The following is a 21446-nucleotide window of genomic DNA, read 5'->3' on the forward strand; positions in this document are numbered from 1 at the left end:
TCTCGAGGCGTTGGAGACTGTGTGTTTTGTACTCATTGAGACTCCTTTGGGCCACTTCTACTGGGTTACTCATTCTTTCTCTTTGTTATTTCTTCTCTTTTTTGTTTACTGTTTTTTCTGCAGTTCCAAATATGATAACACTATTGTCGTCGTTTATTCTCTTACTTATTTCTTTGGTTGGTCCAAATAATGTTTTACAATACTTGGTTCAGTCTCTTACTAGGGCGAGTATGTTGAAAGGAACTACTATTTACAGTCTCTTGATATTTCACTCTCTCACTGGGGCAAGTATGATTTCCTCAGTAACGGTTCTTGCTTGCTTGATTACTTGTGTTCTTACTGGGACAAGTATTATAAGTACCTTAGTAGTTCTTTCTCTTAATATTACTTTGTTCCCCACTTTGCAGAGGAAGATCACTCCAATCATTATGTTCGGCTTTCCAACTGTAACAATTATTTATCTGGCTTTCCAACTGTAACAATTATTTATCGGTCAATTATTATCGCTGTCTCTCTCCCTGGGTCTCCTGCTCTCCCCATTACATCTCTTGTTGTGGGGCTGCATCACCGGGTCTGTGTTCTCTTTCACGGTTACTCTCCTTCTTGTCAGGATGCCTTTTGCACTCCCTTCCCTTTCTTCCTGAAGCACCTTTCAACATGCTTCTGGATGAGAGATCTCGGCTTCTGTTCGGGTTTCTGGTTTTCCATGATTACCCCAGTAGTGATGCACAGTTTCATGACTTTCCACTATTTCACTGGGATGAGTGTAATTACCCCGGTAAAGATCTACAGCCTTTTGAATCTCCACTCTCTCACTGGGATGAGTATGCTATGTAGCTGGATCATTATATTCTTTTCTCCAATCTCTGTGAGTGTTGGTATATCCTTCATTATATTTCTCTCCTCCACTGAGATGAAGGGGCTTACCCCAATCATTATATTCATTTATTATATATGCAGCAATCTTAGTTTGATTTGCCCGAGGAGTTCCTTTATCCCTGGGTCTACTGCTCTCCCCCTCATCTGCTTGGCAATGGGGTTGCATCACAGGATCATCTTCCTCCTTCTTTGCCGAGCCTGTTTCTTCCCAGATGGGTTGGATTCTTCTTTTCTGGTCAGCTCTACTCTGTCGTGCTGACTCTTTAATGCATCGGTAAAGATTAGGTTTCCCTTTCTTCTTCCCAGCTTACTTCCATTTTCTTCTAGTGTGGCCCTCTCCCCTTGGTTACCAGCGTCTTTGCTCCAGCTGGTTCAAAACTCCCAGGTTTCCTCTCTCGTGACATCTTTGTTTCCTACCATTTTTATGATGCTGCTATGTGACTTTCACAGCATCAATTGGAAGTCCCTTTTCTCTTTCTCTTGAGTACTCTCTAGTACCCCATTGCTCCTCTTCTTCACAGTACTTTGTGGTGGAGAGATCGATATGCATCTGTCACTCTTCTTGTGTCCAGTATTTGGTAGATGGTTCTCTTCAGAGAGAACATTTACAATAACAATTGAATAAGGACTCTTCCTGTCTTTTCTCAATGAGGTTACCATCATTGGTTTGTTGAGAGTGTTGTAAAGGGAGTTCCTTGTCAAAACAGGAGTCCTTATCCCCATGGGAGGAGTCTTTCCTGGTGAGGTCCCACTTGCCTCTACTGTTATGGAGGGTATGCATTAGCGGGCTCACCTCACTAGCCTCGCGAGAAAAGGGTCCCCCCTGGGGAGAATTGACTGAATTTGCTTGATTCATCACACCTGTGAAACAATATATGTTGTGAGTTCACATTAGAAACCTCATTACAATAAAATGTAAATGGATACATTGGGAACAAGCTCAAACAAAGCACAAACCCACATGTAGCAAGTTGTATATACAATTTCTAGGTTATTCAAAACCCATTGCTGCTATTTGTGTCATTGAGTGTAGATGTAAGGCCTCTTGATAATCTGAGCTGAATTCATGGTCTGCAGAGCCATGCAGATGATACTGTAAGGGATCAAGTGTAGGACTCGAACACAGTGGCATGTTAAGTGTTGATATAAACTTTTATTTATCACCAAATAATAAAGGGGTTGAGAGAAATCCTATCTATCCCTAATCCTAAAAGGGGTTTCCCTGACTCAACAAAACTTAGGAACCTCAGTGTCAGTATTTTAGGCAAAAAAAGAGCACGCTCCATCCTGTGTCCAAAACTCTATATTGACCCTTACACAGTAAACTCAATATATAGTGTAAAAGGGGGCTTTCTGTAAGATAGGTATTTATAGCGTTCTTTCAAAGTTCAAAGCATAAAGTTCTAAGGAGTCGAAAACAAAGGAATAAAGTACAACCAGGAAACAGGTCTTCCCTGCCCCTAGATTGCTTCTGTTAGTTTGAATGTTGCTATTTGTCTGCTACTCCTGGAAAAAAAGGTCAAATAATGTTGCACTGTTTAAGGGGCTCTCCCCTGATATCTCTTTATTTATAGACTATTTCACTTCACAATTTCAAGGGGAACAAATTCTCCCTTGAGTTTCTCCACGTATGCTTTCACAATTTTAAGGAAAATAACTCTTTCCCTTTGTGACTTCTGTTTCTTCACCATCCAATATATAAATACAGTACAAGGTTCAGAGGGGATAAGACTTCCCTTCGATCTCATTAAACACAGAGTTCTCTTTAATCTTCAGTTTACCTCACTCTGTATCTCAATTAACCTTAAAGAGGTATGATTCTTCCCTTTTCCTTTGACTGTTCCTCTTTTTAACCCCAGTGTATTGTGACTTTATGACTGATCCTTAAAAAGGGTAATGGATCTTCCTTTCTGTATTTGTCCTCACTGTTCGATGGTTTCAGGTTTACTTCTCTTCTCACTCCTGGTTTACTCTCTTGCCAGGATATCCCAGTTCTGGTTCTTGGGTGCGGGTCCCAGACTCGCACAGTTCCTGGTTTACTCTCCTGCCAGGGATTTACTTCCTTTCATGGGTGTGAGTCCCAGACTCACTGTTTGCAGGTTCACTATCCTGCCAGTGCTTTTCCGTTCTCTATTCACTCTTTCTCTCATCCAAGAAATAATGCTTTTCCATTATTGGGTCACCGACCCCTTTTCAGGAAAGTTCTTATTGCTATCAACTCCTCTTTTAAAATATTGGGTCCCCAACCATTTCTTAACACTGCTCTTATTGGTATCAATGTCCTTTTATAAGCATTGGGTCATCAACCGTTTCTTCACAATGTTTGTATTTGTATCAACCTCTCTCTCCAAGTATTGGGTCGCCAACCCTTTCTTAACTCTGTTTGTATTTGCATCAATCGCTCTTTCCAAGCATCGGGCCACTGACACTTTCTTAACACTGTTCGTATTTGTATTAGTTCCTCAAATTACTTTAATTGGGCTTTCTCTCATTGTTAATGATATGTGACATTTGCTCTCAAGTGATTCCGGTAACCCACTCACTTTCTCGGGGCTTACCCAGTAGCTCTGACAATCCTCGCGTCCTTCCATCATCTTCTCCTTTGGTGCGCTGACTGGGGATCTGTCCCGTTAGACGTTTGGCCCCCGCTTTATCTTCCTTTGCTTCTGGCGACTCCAGCTGCCTATAGTAATAAAGCGATGAGCTTCTATTGGTCCGGTCTTTCTGCACACCGTTGTCATCAGCCTCTGTGCTGTCTTCCACAGAGTCCTCACCTACGGCTTTCCAACCAGCGTCAGCACAAGTTGCGTTCCGCTGCAGTCTCTACCTCTCAATCGTATTCTCTTCAACATGGGTGTCATTGAGAATAAGATCTGAAGGTTTGTTTTGATTCAGTGTTTTTTTCTGTTTCTCTGGAGTTTACGTGGTCCTCCCGCAGATAGCCACTCCAAGGGTCAGAGTCATGTAGCTTCTGCCTTTGCCTGGCCATGTAAGAGAAGCTTCTCTCCAGGGAATCAGTGACGATGTTGCTAGATTTGTCACAGCATACAGATGTGTTTATCGTTCCCTCAAGAGATTGTTGAACAATCTGGGTTCCCACTGAGGCCACTGATTTTACACAGCAGCATTATTTGGAGTTGTAGCCAGAGAGGGCTGAAACAACCATTGTTTGATCTAAATGTAGCAGAAATCAAAGCGGGAAAATGTTGTTTCCCTTCATCAAAATTGTTATGGCCATTGCTGGTGTCTAGGGTGGCAAAGGGATGTAGTGTTATCAGACTAGAGCCACCTATGGCTTATAACTAGCAACACAATGGGTATGTAATAGGTTTGTTTTATGATCCAGATCATGTGGTGGCCTGTGGCATTATAGGGGCCATTGGCCTATGTAAAGTAACTCTACTTAATATGCTCTACGGAATGCTGTAAATATCAAACATGATCCCAATTCCAAACGGGGTGATATGTTAAAAACGTGAATTATTTCAAATGCTAAATTTCTTACTGGTAACACCATAATCATAAAGATTCCCTAATTGTGGGGGACTATATGCACAAAGCATGTAGAATATTTACACACAGAATATAGAATATTTGCACACAGGATATGGATGACAATCATGCAATTGTTCACATTAATTCATTACCTTCCACTTTAATTTCAAATGGTAAACCCCATACATTTATTTTGGGATAAAATCACCATGCAACCATCTAAACCTTGTATAACCCTTTTGATTTTGTTACCCTGCGATGGAGATTTTAAAATGTGAAAGTGTTATGATCACAGTGGTAAATGTCACCATCTTCTGTTCCACTGAAAGACATGCCACCAACAGAATCCTTGGGCCTCAACATGGTTCGATGAGAATTCCACTGGATCATTAGATGTGTTGCAATTGGCAAACTGTGGTCGGTTGGTGATGCTTTTTTTTGGAGCAGTCCTGTTCTGACAGGGTGCAAGAAAAAGGCTGAAGCTTCCCTAGCTATCAAAAATGGTATAAGGGTCTCATGTTTGGGATTCCGCAGGGAAAGAATGTCCGTTAATGGTGAAACTGGTAGAGAGGCTCCACCTCCCCCACAAAAGAAAGAACATCCACATTAAGTAAAGCAGACACCAAGCAGAAAACCTTTCCCAAACTTTTCTTTTAAAAAATGTCCTTTGATGCTCTTACCTGACCCGGTGTCTTTTATTTATTTATTTTTTACATTTATAGCAGTGCACAAAGCCCTCAGGCATCTAGACACTAGTTACATTTGGTGCAGGTCAAAACTGGTTGGTTACAAACAATTTGAGTAAATCAGCAGCACAAGGCTATCAGTCAAATCGGGTAGTTGCGGGCACATTAGGTTAAATATACACATTAGGTTACAGGACAAGCATAAGGAATACAATCTTGTACTGCAGTGACAATACAAGTGACAGTACAAGTTCTTGAAACTGACATGCAAACTTTTTCCCTTCCAGCTAAGGCGGGTCCGAGAAGCAGAAAAGCAGTGCAAACCTCTCCTGGACAAGAACAAGTGCCTCACCAAGCGTAATGATGAACTGATGCATTCCTTGCAGCGCATGGAGGATAAGCTGAAGACCATCACAAAGGAGAATGCTGAAATGGTGGGTGCTAAAGGAGGCATCACAAAACATGTCCCTGCTCATGTATTGGGACATCAGAATGTGATTGTTAATTCATGTGTTATACTGCATGCCGCATTGGGTGTTACACTGTCAGTCAGTTCGGCATGCTCTCTACACACAAGTAGGAGTCCTCGCTTGCAGTGAGAGGTGTTGGAAACAAAGAAGTAATACTAATAATAATAACCTTATAATAATATTTATTGTGATTTAGTTTACATTGAAACTTTACACAAACATTTATAAAAGAAAAATTATTAGCATATAAAAACATAGTATGGTGGCAAATGAGGGTGGGAAGTAACACAGATGAGGTACAGAGGGCATTGGGAAAACATATAGAGCTCTGGGACTGGCTGGAGAACTACGATCATCTCCGAGAGCTAAAGAGCTACCAATTTGTCCAGCATAGATTACACAACTTTAAAAAAAGGGTTATCTGAACCTGTGCCCAGCAGTAAGACTCAGACGCTTTATACTATTACGCAGATTAGAACAACTACCTTCATTAATGGTTACTGGGAGAAGGGATAAGTTTGCAACGGAACTACAGCTATGTCGCTTATGTAAAGAACAAGATCAGCTGGAGACAGCTAAACATTTGCTGACAGAATGCCATGAAATGACGAGTGCAATTAACCTCCTTTTGGGTAAACATGTACATGATTATGAATATGTTAAGGAGGATCTATTCTGGCTACATTGTATCAATTATAATAGCATGAGTCTACTGATGGCATTGTATAATATCTGGTTGAAGGTTGAAACCAGCCTGGGCATAAAAATATAAGGAGTTGATAAAGACAATGGGCCTCATTATAAGTATTGCGGAATGGGTTAACGGGTGCCGCTAATGGTGGCGGAACCTTTAAACCCATTCCGCAATATTACGAGGTTCCCTCGCGGGACCCGATGTGGACGTCTGGTTTTACCAGACGTCCTTCCCGGATCCCGCAAGGGGACCAGGGAGCTAACAACGGGACGGTCGTAATCGGCCCGTTGTTAGCTCCCGCGCCCATTCCCATTGAGCCCTATGGTTCCCTGAGGGAGGAATTACTGAGCCCTCCAAACTCGGAATGGCCCGGTAATTCCCCATTCAGGGAACCCAGACACGGTTTTGGAAAGTCGTTATGAGGCCCCATAAATTGAACCTAACCTGTTGGAATTAAAGTAAACATTATATGTGATCCAGCAATACTCCCATATATGGTAAATGATACACCCTTGTAAACTATCAATGCTCCTTCGTTTAAAGGACTAGATGTGTACTCCGAGTTATATACCACATACGGATAAAATATATAGGTGTTAGTCCTATGTCCTTAGTCTCTATTTGGTAGGCTATATAGCCCTGAACGAGAGAGCACTGAAATGCTTAAATGCAAGCTGATAGTATGATTGTTTTTATTGCAGATTTTGATTTAAATATGTATAAAGAAGTAAGCTCTGTTGTGGTGATACTGGCGTCTAGTGGAAGTTGGTGAAAATGATGGAATGAAAATTAGCATCCTTGGAACGTTCAGCATCCAATCAGGATGAGGGCAATTCAGGCTGTATCTTCCAGAGGCAGCCCATGTCACCAGCATTCTAATTGGTGTCAATTTCCCCTCTCTCTCTCTGACCCTACCTGTCACTTGCCATCTGTGCCCCATTGATGCTTCTCCTCCTTCCATTGATGCTTCTCCTCCTTGCCTCGCCTGTCCCGGTCTTCATGATCCGAGGGTCGATTCTTCCCTGTTATTCAACACTCTTTTGGCAACCTTTCCTGCCCCATCTGTTTGTTGGCCTTTGTTTCTCTCTGCATCTAAAGCTGCCTTCAATTGTGTGCTGCCAACATTTCCACCCTTTTCTGGATGTCTCCCAGGCCATTAGATATCCTCTCCACAGGTGCTCATGGCAAAAATGGCCTTGTAGACGGGTTGCACTGTTCAGTAACGGGCCGTCGTGCACAGTAATGCCTCCTCTTTGCAATGACCATTACCTTAGGATGGCAGGCTGTTGCACCTGGAACTGCCATTCCCTTCACTGATGCCATTATCCTTTAATATAGTCAAGTTAATAATGTATACAATTTTCCAAATAGAAATAGACAGTAACTGCCCATATTTTAGGTTACTTTTTTTAATCATATTTCACATTTTCAACAAAGTCTGGTATCAGGCTACCGTGATCACTATAGGTTTTTGAAAATAGCTAGGTTTTAATATAGGGGTTATAGTTTTGGGCTCATGGGGTCATAGGAGACATATTTTTAATTACAATAGATGAAAACAATATTATTGTGTGTACAAGTGGTTTATTCCAACTTGTTATTTTGGAGTATGCTAATTGTGTAAAAATATTGTAGGATTTTGACTTTTAATTTTGTGATTTTTCTAATGTAGAATTTTAGCATGTATTTATACATTCTATGTTCAAGAGTTTCCATTGAAGATATCTACTATTCTATGTAGTTTATTCAACCCTTTCACATAGATCCTTATCTAGCAGCATGGAGACTTGGTTCGTTGAGTACAGAGTAGCGGTGGGTTGTTAGGAGGGATGTGGTCTAGCTAGGAGAAAGCATAACGTTGAAGAATGGAGATGTTGTCTAATAATAATAAAGGTAAAGCCTAAAGGAAGGGTCTGGCGAATAGGTTAAGTATTTTCCAGTAGCAGGAGTGGACTGGCCTATGGACAAACTCTGGAGATTTTGCGGTAGGCCTCTGCACCCTGGGCTTCTTTTGGGTGGTAACCTACTTTATTTCCAAATATTATCACAGGAAAAGGGTTGTGCTAACTGAAAATGTGTAATATGTGGCTACTGTGAAAAGTATTTCCAGGGCCTCTTTTGTTTCCGATAGGAAGCATTGTGATGTACTGGGCAGTGGAAGTGCTTTTGAAACAGAGAGGAATGGTCCAGGTAGTTTAGTTCATTGGAGAGAACGTGTGGACTGAATGGGTGATAAATGAAGCGATAGGAACAGATTGTGGCATGTAAGGAAGGATTTATTTTTGCAGGGGGCGAGATGTGACCTCATAGAGATCAGTGGATCCTAGACTGGGGCAATTATCCATAATCTTGCCTTATACACGTGGTGGGTTTGAGTGTCTAGGGGTAACATAAGTTTATTTCTCATTATGTACTGAACATTTGCAATTGCCAGTTAAAAATGTTCGGATTGATGTAATGTGGGTCAGACACAAGTCTGTATGTTGTATAAACCTACCTGCAGATGGTCAGCAAAAAACATCGCAAACACAGAAAAGGCACTACACGTCAATTTTACAAATGGCTGACTTCAGAATACATTTTTGTATGTATTTATTCGTGTTTTATATTGCGCCACATACATCTGACTGAATATTCCCGTGGGTGGTTAATATATGTATATACACTGCAGAGAGAAAAGATCACGACTCACGCCCCCTTGAAGAAGTTACGCTCCCTGAATGACCTGGATCAAGCCAACGATGAGCAGGAGATTGAGTTCCTCAAGCTGCAGGTGGTGGAACAGCAGAACGTGATTGACGAGTTGACGAGGGTAAGTCACCCCAGGCAGGAATCTATGAGATGTTGACCGTGGGTGGGTGCAATGTGGGCCCAAGATGGTCCTTGGGCTGTTTGTCAATGAAGGTGTTACACAAACAGACTGGCTTTCACAGACTTTGCTGCTTTAATGCAATAGGAATGTTCAGTTGGATAATGTTCTTAGAAACTTTATATCTGCTTCTCCTAATATGTTCTTTGCTTTCCATCCAAGAAATAGTTACGTATAGTTAACTTACGCCAATTCTTGCATTATCCCATGTTTTCCTGGATCCCCCAGACTGTCATGTTCTATTGCCAGAATATTTAATTCATGAGAATGATTAGAGTGATTGTCTAGTGATACACCTGGAAAACCAGTTTCTGGATCCATTTGCCCATTGCATGTGTTCCCTTTCTCATAAGACATAGTTTGGGATCATGGGAAACTTGAGAAATTGCTTGTTTTGCTTTGGGGAATCAGAAAACGAATTTAAATGCCAGCCGTAGGATATGGCGTGAGCCCTCCCAGTTCTCTGTGAACATATCACGTACATCACATCCCCAATAATAATGTTGCCATCATAATAAAACTAGAAGTAGTATGATAGTTGCAGCAGTATGGCCAGTGAAAAATATCTCCAGTCAAATATGTTTTTAATCACTCATTAAAAGCACTCCCAACACATACCACAAATCAGTTAATTTACTACTAAAACACTGTCCTGCCATATTTGGATAGAAAATCTGGTTGCTAGTCTTTCCCAAAAAATTCCATTTGGATATTGTGCTCTGGGATATTAATATGTTCATATTGTTGCTGGCTATCTTATTTGGGAGATAATGCTTGTATAGACGTTTTTCTCGGAAAAGTCCCACAGAACAACATTCTACCATTTTACATTAGCAAAGGAATTTCTTTGACTGATCGGACCATGCTGTGCCCCTTTTTGCGCTGATCAACATTTTTTAGTCCTAGCCACATCTCACGCTGTTTATTTTGTTGGCAGAGGTGAATAGCTTACACATACATCAGAGCAGCCAAAAGTGACAAAATACATATTTAACTGAATACAGTGGTGCATATGAACGGTGGCATAAAGACAGACAGGAATGCAGCATCGCAAAGCGATCAAAGCTGTGGCACTTTATAGAGATGATTGCGATGAGTTGTCCCCAGAAGAGGGTGCGTCTAGGCTGTTAAGATAGCTGTAAAAGGCAGTCCAGATGTTTTTAGGCCGGGAGTGGTCCAGGAGGATACTAAGGTACTCCTCCTCGCAGTTCCGAGACCATGTTAATAAGTTGAACCATTTCTGAAATGTGGGAGGGAGGAGGACTTCCAGCTCTGCAACACACACTTCTTAGCAATTATAGAACTCACATTTAAAAATTTAGCAGCACTTCTAGCTCCCTCGGCCCCCCATGCCCTAAACAGTACCCCCAGTGGGTCAGGCTCAATAACAGTGTCACAGATTTCTAAGGATCTCTTCCCAAAATGCAGCTAGCCTCGGGCAGTCCCAGAACATATGCAGATGGCCGGCACCCTCTGCTCCGCAGCGAGGGCAGAGCCTTGGGTCGGAGCGAGCAAACCGGGAGATCGTGCGTGGGGTGTAGTATAACCTGTTCAACAGTTTGTACTGGATGGTGCGGTAACGGAAGTTCAAGGAGACTCTTAGAGTGGGAGAACATTTTTGTCCACAGTTGGTTTGGATGCCCAGTTGTCCCGGGCCCTAGAAGGCTGTGATGGGGCAGTAGTTAGGAGGAGTTTGTATAGTGAGGATACCACCCCGCGGGCCCCACCCACGTTGACGATGTAGGAAATCCCAGCGGAGTCGGAGGGATCATTGGGAAACCCAGATCATGCACCACGGAAGGCAGCTCGGAGCCTATAAAATTGTAACAGCTCCAACGGTGACCCCGAGTGGCCCGGCTTCCAGGTCTGCGGTGCCCGTCCGGGTAGAAGTCAGTCAGGGCTAGGTATTCCAGAGTCTGCCAGTGTTGTGGTCGTTTGTGGGTTCCAGCCGGGGGAAACGCCAGGCGGGGAGCCACTTGTAATATGGGTGTACCTCAGCCCCCGTAGCGAATATCCGTCCCCAAGCATGCAGAATAGTTCGAACCGGGTCAATGGCTGAGTCCGGCTCGTATCGGCTATGTAATAATAAGGACATTATGTTGGTGTCAGATGCTGCAAGGGTTTCCAGCTTGACATGAGAGGGTGTGGGGGGGGGGTTCCAGGATACCAGTAGGAGGCGAACTGTGCCTGTGCCGCGATCCAGTAACGCAGCATGTCAGGGGCAGTAAAACCCCCTTTTTCATAGGGAATAGTCATAGCAAGCCATTTTTTACGCACTACCCCTGAGTGCCACAGAAACTGAGCGCACATCTTGTGTAGGTCTGCAAAGTATTTCTTACCGGGTCAGGTGGGTACATTAGTGAATATATACAGCAGCTTAGGGAGTAGTATCATTTTTACCAGTGAAAGTCTCTTCGCTCGAGAAAGCGGGACAGGGCGCCAGCGCGCTCTCTTGGCTTCCGCCTGTTCCGCCACAGCCAAGTAGTTGTCAGCCAGGAGGATGTCTTTGGTCAGGGACACCTGGATTCCCAGGTATTTAATCCCGTCAGGGGACCAACGGAGTGGGTACTCAGTGGCAGGGTGCGCTGTGGAGCTTGTGAGAGGGAAGAGTTCAGATTTGGTGTAATTGATTGTAAAACCAGAATATGTGCCGATAAGGGTGATGTCACGCAGGATTGGGTCGAGGTGGTCATTGGGGTCTCTGACGAACAGAAGCACGTCATCCGCGTAAAGTGAGATCATTTCGGGGGTATCTAGTAGCCGTATCCCTTTGTGTGAGTGACGCTCACTGACAGGGCAAATAGGATCTGAGAGAAAGGGCATCCCTGACGGGTGCCTCTGAAGAGAGAGACCAGTGCGTAAGTTTGGGAGTTGACATGGACCTTGGCAACCGGGTAGGTGTATAGTAACTTAATGTATGCGATCATCCTGGGTCCTATGCCCATGGTCTCAAGGATGAGCCACATGTACTTCCAGGTCACCATGTCGAAGGCCATCTGAGCATCCAAGGTGACCGCAACCGCACTCACAACCTGATCGATTTGTGCCATGACTTTTAGAAGCCTTCTGATATTGTGGGACGTAGATCTCCCGGGCACAAAGCCTGACTGGTCCTCATGCACCATATAGGACATGACAGGCATGAAGCGGTTAGCGATCACCTTAGCAAAAATATTAGTATCCAAATTCATCAATGAAAGGGGCCGGTAGGATCCGCATTCATTGCTAGGCTTACCAGGCTTGAGCAGGACCGTAATAACGGCCTTACGTAGTGTCGGGGAAGGGATCCTACCCTGAGTGACTCATTCCACACCCCGAGCAGTTCGGGAGCCAATATTGCCACATGATCCTGATAAAATTCAGCCGTTAGCCCGTCGGGGCCCGGTGCCTTTCCTTTAGGGAGACTAGATATAGCCTCCACTATTTCATTCACTGTAATAGGGGAATCTAGTTGGTCTCTCGTGGCGGGGGAGACGCAGGTGGTGGGTATCTGTTCCAGGTGCTCCCGCATCTGGGAGTCACTATGTTCAGGGGGCTGGGAGTATAATTCCGAGTAGAAGCCTGTGAAGACTTCAACGATTTGCTGGTCGGACCACTGTATAACCCCCTGATTGTCCTTGATACAGGTTATTTGGGATTGGCCCCACTTCCCCCTTGTCAACGCGGCCAGCGTTTTTCCGGGTCTGTCACCATCGCCGTACCTCTGTGCTGCCTGTCGGCGGCTGAAGTACTGGACTTCCCTAGTGGCTTGTTCATTGAAGATTTTGAGCTCTTCACTGATCTGGGAGAGGACACTTGGGTCGATCGAGGCCGGGTGGGCTCGTTCCAGGTCCCGTAATTTAATTTTGGTGCAAGACAGGGCAGCTCTTATAGTTTTGAGGACTCCCGACTCTCTAGAAATGGACGCACCCCTGATGAAGGCTTTGAAAGCGTCCCAGCGGACCCCTAAGGTGGTGGACTGGGGCATATTGTTTTCAAAATAGGTCTGAATGTCGGTGAGGATGTCCGCCTTGAATACAATGTCCTGCAGAGCGGACGATTTGAATCGCCATGTGTTGATAGTAGGGGCAGGTATTCCCAGTTACAGGGTTATCGAGATCGGTGAATGATCAGACAGTGTGCGCGTGAGTATCTGTGTTTCCACTACCATACCCAGCATAGGGCCGGACAACAGAAACATGTCGATCCTGGAGGAGCTATTGTGAACTGAATAGTAATAAGTAAACTCATTCGTTTGCGGATGTAGGGCCCTCTATGTGTCGTGGATGTCAAGTGTCGCACTGTGGGTCAGCAATCTGTGCGCTGTGCTAGACAGGGGCCTAGGGGCTGTGCCCCGCACATTCCAGGATATCACCATTACAGGCATGTCAATGATTTAAGTAACATCCCACCACTGTTGTCGTAAAGTGAATCCAGGGCGGGAACCGTCCCCACAGAGGCTCCCCAATGCACTGTGGTCTGCCAATCCGCCTGTGCCTTTTTTCATAATAAACAACAAACCCACTCCACTCCCCTCCCGCACCACCCCATCCAAGCAGGCAGTGTTACCCTCCTCCCCCCACCCGTTATTACCAGCACGTCCCACGAAAAAGGGGACAACAAGCGGTGCCCAACATGGGTCCGCAATCCCATCGGCCCAACCGGGGCCAATACCCAACTTCAAATCAACAAGATTAAACATTGCCATCGCAGTGGGGTGCGCCGTTGCCGTGTGGTGGACACTTAGAAGAATAGGAATAACTAGGTTACCAGCCGTGTCTTGAACGATTCAGATGCATGCATAGTATACCCGGCACTCATGGGCCGGGTCCAGATGAGTAACAACAAGGGGTTAAGGATACCGGGGGGTAGAGGCCCTGTAGGTACAAATGGATGAGCAATCAACAAGTAGAGTGCGCAACAGTAGCCGGCCGGTATGCACAGCAGGGAGCCGCCCCTGGACCCAGGCGGTGAACCATGCATAAATGATCAACACCGGTATTCGATGCGTGATTACAGGTGAGCCAAAAAGGCTGCATTACTATCAGCACATAAGGAGACAAGCAATGATAAACAAATAACAGCGATATGGAGTGATCAGTGTTCAGTCATCAACCATGGGCTTGCCGTTGGGATTAGGCAGCGGTATCTGTGACTCTATAAATTTGACAGCCTCCTCGGGCACCGTAAAAAAAACAGCTTCTCTTTGAAGGTAATTTTGATCCTGGCTGGAAAGAGGATGGCATATGGGACATTGCGCTCACGTAACAGTTTCTTGACTCCCAGGAATTGACGTCTCTCCTGTTGCACCCCGACGGAGAAGTCAGGGAATATCCAAATGGTGTTAGAGTCAAGGCGTAGGTCACCCTTCTCGCGTGACAGGCGTAAGATGAAATCCCGGTCTCTATAATTAAGAATCCTGGCGGTGATGGGTCTGGGGAAGTCTCCTGGCTTGGGACGCGGGGACAGGGCCTGATGGGCTCGCTCGACTGTAAAGAAAGGGGATAGAGCTGGGTTCCCCAATAGGTCTTTAAGCAGATTTTCGACTGCCAACTTCATGCAACCATTCAGGGCATTTCAAGAAACCCCAATTATGCGCAGGTTTTTTTTTCAACGCGAGCGGGACTCAAGGTCATCGCACTTTGATTTCACCACCTTCATGTCGTGGCTCAGGGTGGCCACAGCATCCTGTAAGGTGTGAAGTTGATCTTCGTTAGCCCCAATTCTGTTTTCCGCCTCGGTAATCCGCGTTCCTGCTTGATCGACCCGGGATTTAAGAGAGGCAACGTTGGCATTAATAATGTCCAATTTTTCGTGGAACGAGGCAAAGTTTTTGGCCATCGACTCCATCATGGTAGTGAGATCTGAGGCCGTTGCTCCAGGGGGGAGCACAGAGTCAGGGTCTTCATGGGCGGGTGCTGCGGCGCCCTGGTCTGCACGTGGGGTCACCTTTGCGAATGTGTCCATGGCGCCCACCTTGTTCGTGCCCCTAGACTTGTTGGGCATCGCACGTCTGATGAGGGGTGACCCAACTGGTCAGGCCCGGTGTACTGTGAGGTGCCAGGATGCAGTGGCGAGACTTACTCTTCAGGTGCTGCAGGTCGCTAAGTTCAGGAGAGGGTAGAGATGGGCTGTGACGCCGCTAGTGTGATCACAGTCCAGATAGCCACTGAGCCGATGAATGAGCCAGATGAGAACTGTAGCCAGCACAGACGCCCAACATGGGAGGTGCAGGGGCTAGCGGGAGGCACTGCGGGACGCTGCCGGCGTGGAATTCGACCAACTGGGGTAGGCAGGGTGGCCGCCGTGAAGTAGCACGTTGTCGGTGCATGGCTGGGGCCGATGCCGGTTAGGCCAGAGAGTTTGTGGCCCCCCGCGTGCGCCAGGCACGCACAGTGCCTGGGTTCAGGCGTCTGGTATCCAGCGTGAGACAGTGCCCTATCGGGCAGCTTGCATTATGTGTAGGGAAACGTGGCAGCAGGAGCCCCAAGTCTGGTGCAGGACAGCCGGAGGGAGCCAGCGGCTCAGTACGCCCACAAGTGTCTTAGGCCACAGTGGCCAATTGGGCCCAGGGAGCGGGCCGCAGGGCAGGCTGCGCAGGTGGCGCAGGGAGGCTGTATGGTGAGGCGCCCGCAACTATGAGAAATGCACCGGGCGGGGATGCAGCATGTACCAAGGGGGGGCGAGCCTCCACCCAGCCCAGCTGCTCACCTGAGCCGTGGAAGCAGGCCGCCACCCGCGAGAACTTGCCCTGGATCTCCCAGGCCTCAGCATACAGTTCGCCAGATCCAGTGGCCCGCTCGGGAGCTGGAGCGAGGCCGCGATGCTGTGATGTCGAGGTGGGGTAGTGGTCCTCCGGGATGGCGCGACCGGGGGCAGGGAAAGCGCGGCGCACAGTTATGGCCCGGAGGTGCACTCGTCACCACCCACCGGCATTGGTGACTGCGGGCGTCGTCCCCATGCGCCGCAGCCAAGTGGCAGGGATGTCCCCCGGAGGAGGGCCCGCGCCGGATCTCAGGCAGTGCCGGGGCGCACACAGGAATACGGCCCGAGATCTCAGATATGGCCCAGCGGGGCTCCCAGTGCCCGATTTCGGCCAGGAAAGCAGCAGGGTGTGCAGCGCGATGTCGGCTGCAATCAGGGAAGGTGCAGTGTTGGGGAAGTGTAGCTTTTCGCTGATGATGGCGGATTTCGCGTCCCAGCCACACGGAGCTCCACGGCTAGGCGGCCATTTTCGGGCTGCTCAACAGCGACCCCTCCACATCTCACGCTTTTAACCTTTTTGGTGGAGACATATTTTTTGCAAGTTGCATAGTTTTCTCTGACACATTTCCCTAGGAGAGCATATCTCCCTGTCAGTGTTTATTTGTCTTTGTAACCACTTTTTGTCTGTCAATGTTCTGTCAAAACACATTGAAGTTTAATCTGGGACCCTCACCTGACCAATCAGCTCCTTTAAATCTGCCTGGAATAATCTGGCAGAGATGGCTCGGACCACATCTGCTTATATCTACAGGATCTGTGCCACCATATTCTTATAGTTATCCTTAAGGAGCAGATTTGGCACAGGGATTCGGGTGGTTCTCATGCCTCTACCCAGTCCTTGCAGATAACTGAACAAGGTAATGGAAGCTGCCATCTAAAAACATGGCGGCTGCCATTACTATGAATCTGTGCCTGGATAAAATTGTGAACTCGAAGGAGATACACACACATTCCCTGCATGGAGCAGATTCCCCACTGTTTATCCAGTTCTGTGCAGAGAATCCTCTCCAAAATTGAGTGGTTGAGGCAGAACACACAGAGATTTTGTGTCTGCATGATTTGCCTCATCCATGTATTTTTGTCCAGGCATGAAAATAAGCCTTAAAATATTGTCCATATATCCTGTGTGAAGCAGATCTGAAGGACCTTCAAACAGTTTAATTGGAGCCTGTAACTCTGTTATGACTATGTTGATGAGGGTGCCCGAGCACTGAGGTCCTCCTCTGGTCAGTGACCAACACAGGAACAAGGTTGGATTTGGACTGCATGATGATAGATCCAATATCATCTGACCAGATCGGTATTCTGAGGCAAGCACACGCAACGCTTTCCTAGTGCTGACTCCTTATCCTGAGGAAGATTCCAAATCCACAAGCTCTGCCATTACTCCTAGGCCACTTAGTCCCTCCTGGTTGGTCGGAGGGGGCATGTCTTGTCACAGGAAAGCTCCGTAGAGGGGCACACAAATCCAGGCAGGCAGCAATGTCATCCAGTCATGACTCCACCCAAGATGATTCCCCTTCACTCACACCGTACTCCTCTACAGTAGCTGTGGGTTCTGATGGCAAAATGGTTAATTTCTAGCCCTGGCAACCATTGTCATGACGAGAGGTGATATTAGGACTGGCATTATACAGACCCGTTTCACTATTCCTTACATTTAAAACAATGTAAATGGTGGCACCTAATGTTATTAACTGGGAGAGTCTATACAATGCTTCCTTCTCCTTTTCATGCCTGATTCAGAACACTTTGAGGCACTTCAAACAGCTGAGGTGCATATAACCTAACAATGATGATTTCCTTTTTGCTTTTCAGGACAGGGAAAAACTCATCCGCCGCAGAAAGCACAAAAGGAGCTCCAAACCCATCAAGGTATCAAATAAACTAGGGCAGATTTTTCAGACGAGCATGTGTGGGTGTATGTGTGTGGGGTGGGAGTAATGCAGTGCAGTGTTCTACATGATAGGACTGTATCGTAGTGGCAAAAACAGGGGCACTTGAGTGCCAGCCAAGTTTGCAGAAAAATAGAACATTGAACACAGAGTGCTGCATCTTATTTCTTCAGCACTCATGCTTCCCAACTGCCGTCCAGACCTCCACTTGAAACTTTATTAAAGTGTTAAAATGCCTGCACTTAAGAGGATGTCCAATGTTATAGTTTTTGTCCTAATATTTACACAATCCTAAGCATGCCTGAATACATTCCTAAAATATTGTCCTTTTATGATTGCAATTATATCGCTATTATTTTCATCTGCTACTATGTTTACTTAACCGTAATGGCTAACATGTATGGTTTTTGCATCAAGAGATTGTGGTGAAGAGTGTGTTGGTAAGAGTGTGTGGCATAAGAGTGTGTTGAACAGGATGCTGTTATGTAAGAGTGTGCGGTGTATAATTGTGTTGCGTCAGGGTGTGGCATAAGTATGTGTGTCACAAGAGTGCATGCTGTAAGACTATGAGATGCAAGAGTGTGTGTTTTAGGTTGTGCGTTTTATAGAGTGTGTGCCATAAAAGTGTATTGTGTCAGGGTGTGTTATGTACGTATGTGTGGTGTATGAGCATATGGCACAAGTGAGTGCCATATGAGTATGTGCTGTACGAGTGTGCGGCATAAGAGTATGCAGCATAAGATTGTGTGGCATATAAATGTGTGGTGTAATAGTGTATGGCGTAGCAGTGTGTGCTGTGCTGTGCTGTAAGAGTGTGTGCCCTAAGTGTGTGTGGTGCAGTGTGTGTGGTGCAAGTGCGGGTGGCATGTGTGTGTTTTGTGTAAGAGCCTGTTGCTCACAAGTATATAGTGTGAGTGTGTGTGGCACAAGAGCGTGTGTAGTAAGATCTTGTGGATTAAGTGCATGTAGTGTAGGTGTGTGTGGCATAAGAGTGTGTGGTGCAAGGCATATGAATGTTTGGCGTGTAAATGTTTGGCATGTGTGTGTATAGCATGTAAGTAGCATGTAATGGCGCACATGTCCAATGTGTCTCCTATAAACATGAAAAATCGGATTAAAGTGAGGTGTGATTTTGAAGTGCATTTTTTAATATATATACGAGGCATCCAGGAGTTTCACATTTCGTACATCTACACAATTTACATCTTCTATATGTGCCATATATGAAAACTCACATCAAACTCAGTCCTGGCTTTGATGTTACTTTTTATACATATAGTAGCGTACATGTGTGAAATGTACTTCTCCTATACATTTCTTATATATAGAAATAACCACCAATACTATGAAGATGTGCCAAATAATTAATCTGTCCTCCCACATACTTACGAAGCCCCAAACCTCGGTTCTCTCTCTTGGGCTTAATTTCTGCCCCACCAAGGCTTTTGACTACATCCAAGCACGTTTAGATCTTGACAAATTCTTTCGGAAGATCAAGCTCAGGAAATGTTTCATTCTAAACCCCACTGTCATGAAGCCTTCTGTACCTCGGACTGGCCGTACCAACCTCCTCATTTCTGATATTCCATCGCTTTTGGATCTTGCCAGTCTTGAAGACACCCAGTTCGATCCTGTCAATGTTGATTTTACTGATTTTGACATTGACCCTTGCTGGGATGTACATACAAAGCTCAAGAACAAATCCAGATTCAATCCGCAGTTCCCTGTGGGTGGTTGTTTGGAAGCTTTTTATGAATTGTGTGTCAGTGATTTGAGAAAACTACGGACAAGCACTGACAGAGTTAAATATAATCTCACTGCATCACAATTAAAGGCCATAGGTGAATTACAAAACCTGCCCAATATTGTCATTAAGAAGGCTGACAAGGGGTCTAATATCGTGATCCAAGATAGAGTCCATTATGTTTCTGAAGCCAACCGCCAACTTAGGGACCGACTGTGTTATGCCAAATTACTAAAAAATCCTTTTAATGATATACAGTCGGAATTAAATAATCTCTGCACCAAGTGGGCTGATAATGGACTTCTTGAGGAGGATCTAGTTAAATTTCTTGTTCCCTCTTGTCACATTGTCCCTACCATCTATTTTCTACCTAAGACACACAAATCTCTTACCCACCCACCCGGGAGACCTTTTGTTACGTTATGTGGTTCCCTTCTTGAACACTTGGCCCAATTCATTGATGAGACTTTGTTTCCTTTTGTTTCCGTTTTGCCATCTTATTTGCAGGACATCAGGGATTTTTTATAACATATCAATGATACTCCCTGGGAAGAGGGTTTTCTTTAAGCCACCCTTGATGTTGTATCATTGTATACCTCTATTGATCATCAAGTTGGAATGCGAGCCTGTCAATTTTCCTTGGAAACACGGTCATTGAATTTGCATGGTCACAGTTCCATGATTTTGGAGATGTTGCTTTTTTGCCTCACGAATAATGTCTTTTTGTTTGATGGCACTTTTTACCGGCAAGTCAGGGGTACTGCTATGGGCAGTACCTTTGCCCCATCGTATGCGAACCTGACGATGGGTTGGTGGGTGGCTACATTCTTACACAATCTACTTGCATTCAGCTTTTCCACCCCAATTGTTGCCTGGTGGCGCTACATCGATGATGTGTTTGTAATATGGAAGGGGACCGTCAGTGATTGGCAACTTTTTGTGAGAACCATCAATACCAACACGGTGAATTTATGTTTTACTGAACGCCATAGCACCACAGAGGTAATCTATCTCGATGTGGTGGTATCCCTGGACACATCTGGTTTCCACACAGTTCTCCACAAGAAACCCTCCAACACTGGCCTACCCTTGCATGCTACCAGTTGTCATCCGGGGCCATGTAAACGCAGTATTTATTCGCTACCGTAGGAATTGCACCGATTTGGTTGCCTTTGACCAGCACTGTGATTGAGCTGCCACCGACTTTTTGCAACAAGGGTATACCAAAAAGAACATTGAAATGGCCTATAATAAGTCCAGAGGCCTTTGCAGGGACAAATTATTGTATGGCATTCCATCGTGCAAGACTGCTACAGATGATGAACCTAGACTCATTCTCTCCTTCGATAATGCTTCCAAGAATGTACGTAGGATCATTGAGCGACATTGGCGTGTCTTAACTTTGGATCAAGATTGATGCTCTGTACTTTCCAAACGCCCTACCATAACTACAAAAGAGTACCATCGCTTAGAGAGAAGTTAGTCTCCAGCTTTCTGTCATCTATCGATAAAAGTCCCCCCTCTTCCAATTGGCTGGCGGTCTCCCCCATTGACTTTACCAAATGTACTAAATGTAAAGCGTGTGCCCACGCGTCTCCCTGCAAATTTTACTTGCATCCAGTAACAAAGAGTAAGCAAATCATAAATTATTCCATCAATTGTGACACTACTTACGTTGTCTATGTTCTCACATGCCCCTGCAGGAAGTGGTACGTCGGGAGTACCACCTGTAAGCTTAAACTCAGGATTCTCCAGCATCCCAGGGCTATTAAAAACTCTGATCCCGCGTACCCTATGGCTAAACAATTCGTGCAGGAACATGCGAATGACTCAAGTTTGCTTAATTTTTTTGCAGTGGCACACGTCCCTATTCTTCCCATGGGTGGAGACCGTGTTTTAAAGTTAAGACAATTAGAGACACGATTCATTTTGGACCTCGATACCAAGTTCCATAATGGACACAATCTTGA

General features: G+C 45.5%; 1 protein-coding gene across 2 annotated transcripts in view; it reads left to right on the forward strand.

The window, feature by feature from the left end:
- JAKMIP2 (janus kinase and microtubule interacting protein 2) overlaps positions 1–21446 on the forward strand; it is a 562748-nt gene that overhangs the window by 353895 nt on the left and 187407 nt on the right. For both annotated transcript variants that reach the window (XM_069652427.1, XM_069652428.1), the window contains exons 7-9: positions 5348–5494; positions 8896–9036; positions 17656–17712. In XM_069652427.1, the coding sequence (XP_069508528.1) occupies positions 5348–5494; positions 8896–9036; positions 17656–17712 (345 nt within the window). The remainder of the gene's footprint in view (positions 1–5347; positions 5495–8895; positions 9037–17655; positions 17713–21446) is intronic.

Source organism: Ambystoma mexicanum, chromosome 3p (assembly GCF_040938575.1).
Source record: "Ambystoma mexicanum isolate Mex_15411 chromosome 3p, UKY_AmexF1_1, whole genome shotgun sequence".
NCBI lineage: Eukaryota > Metazoa > Chordata > Amphibia > Caudata > Ambystomatidae > Ambystoma > Ambystoma mexicanum.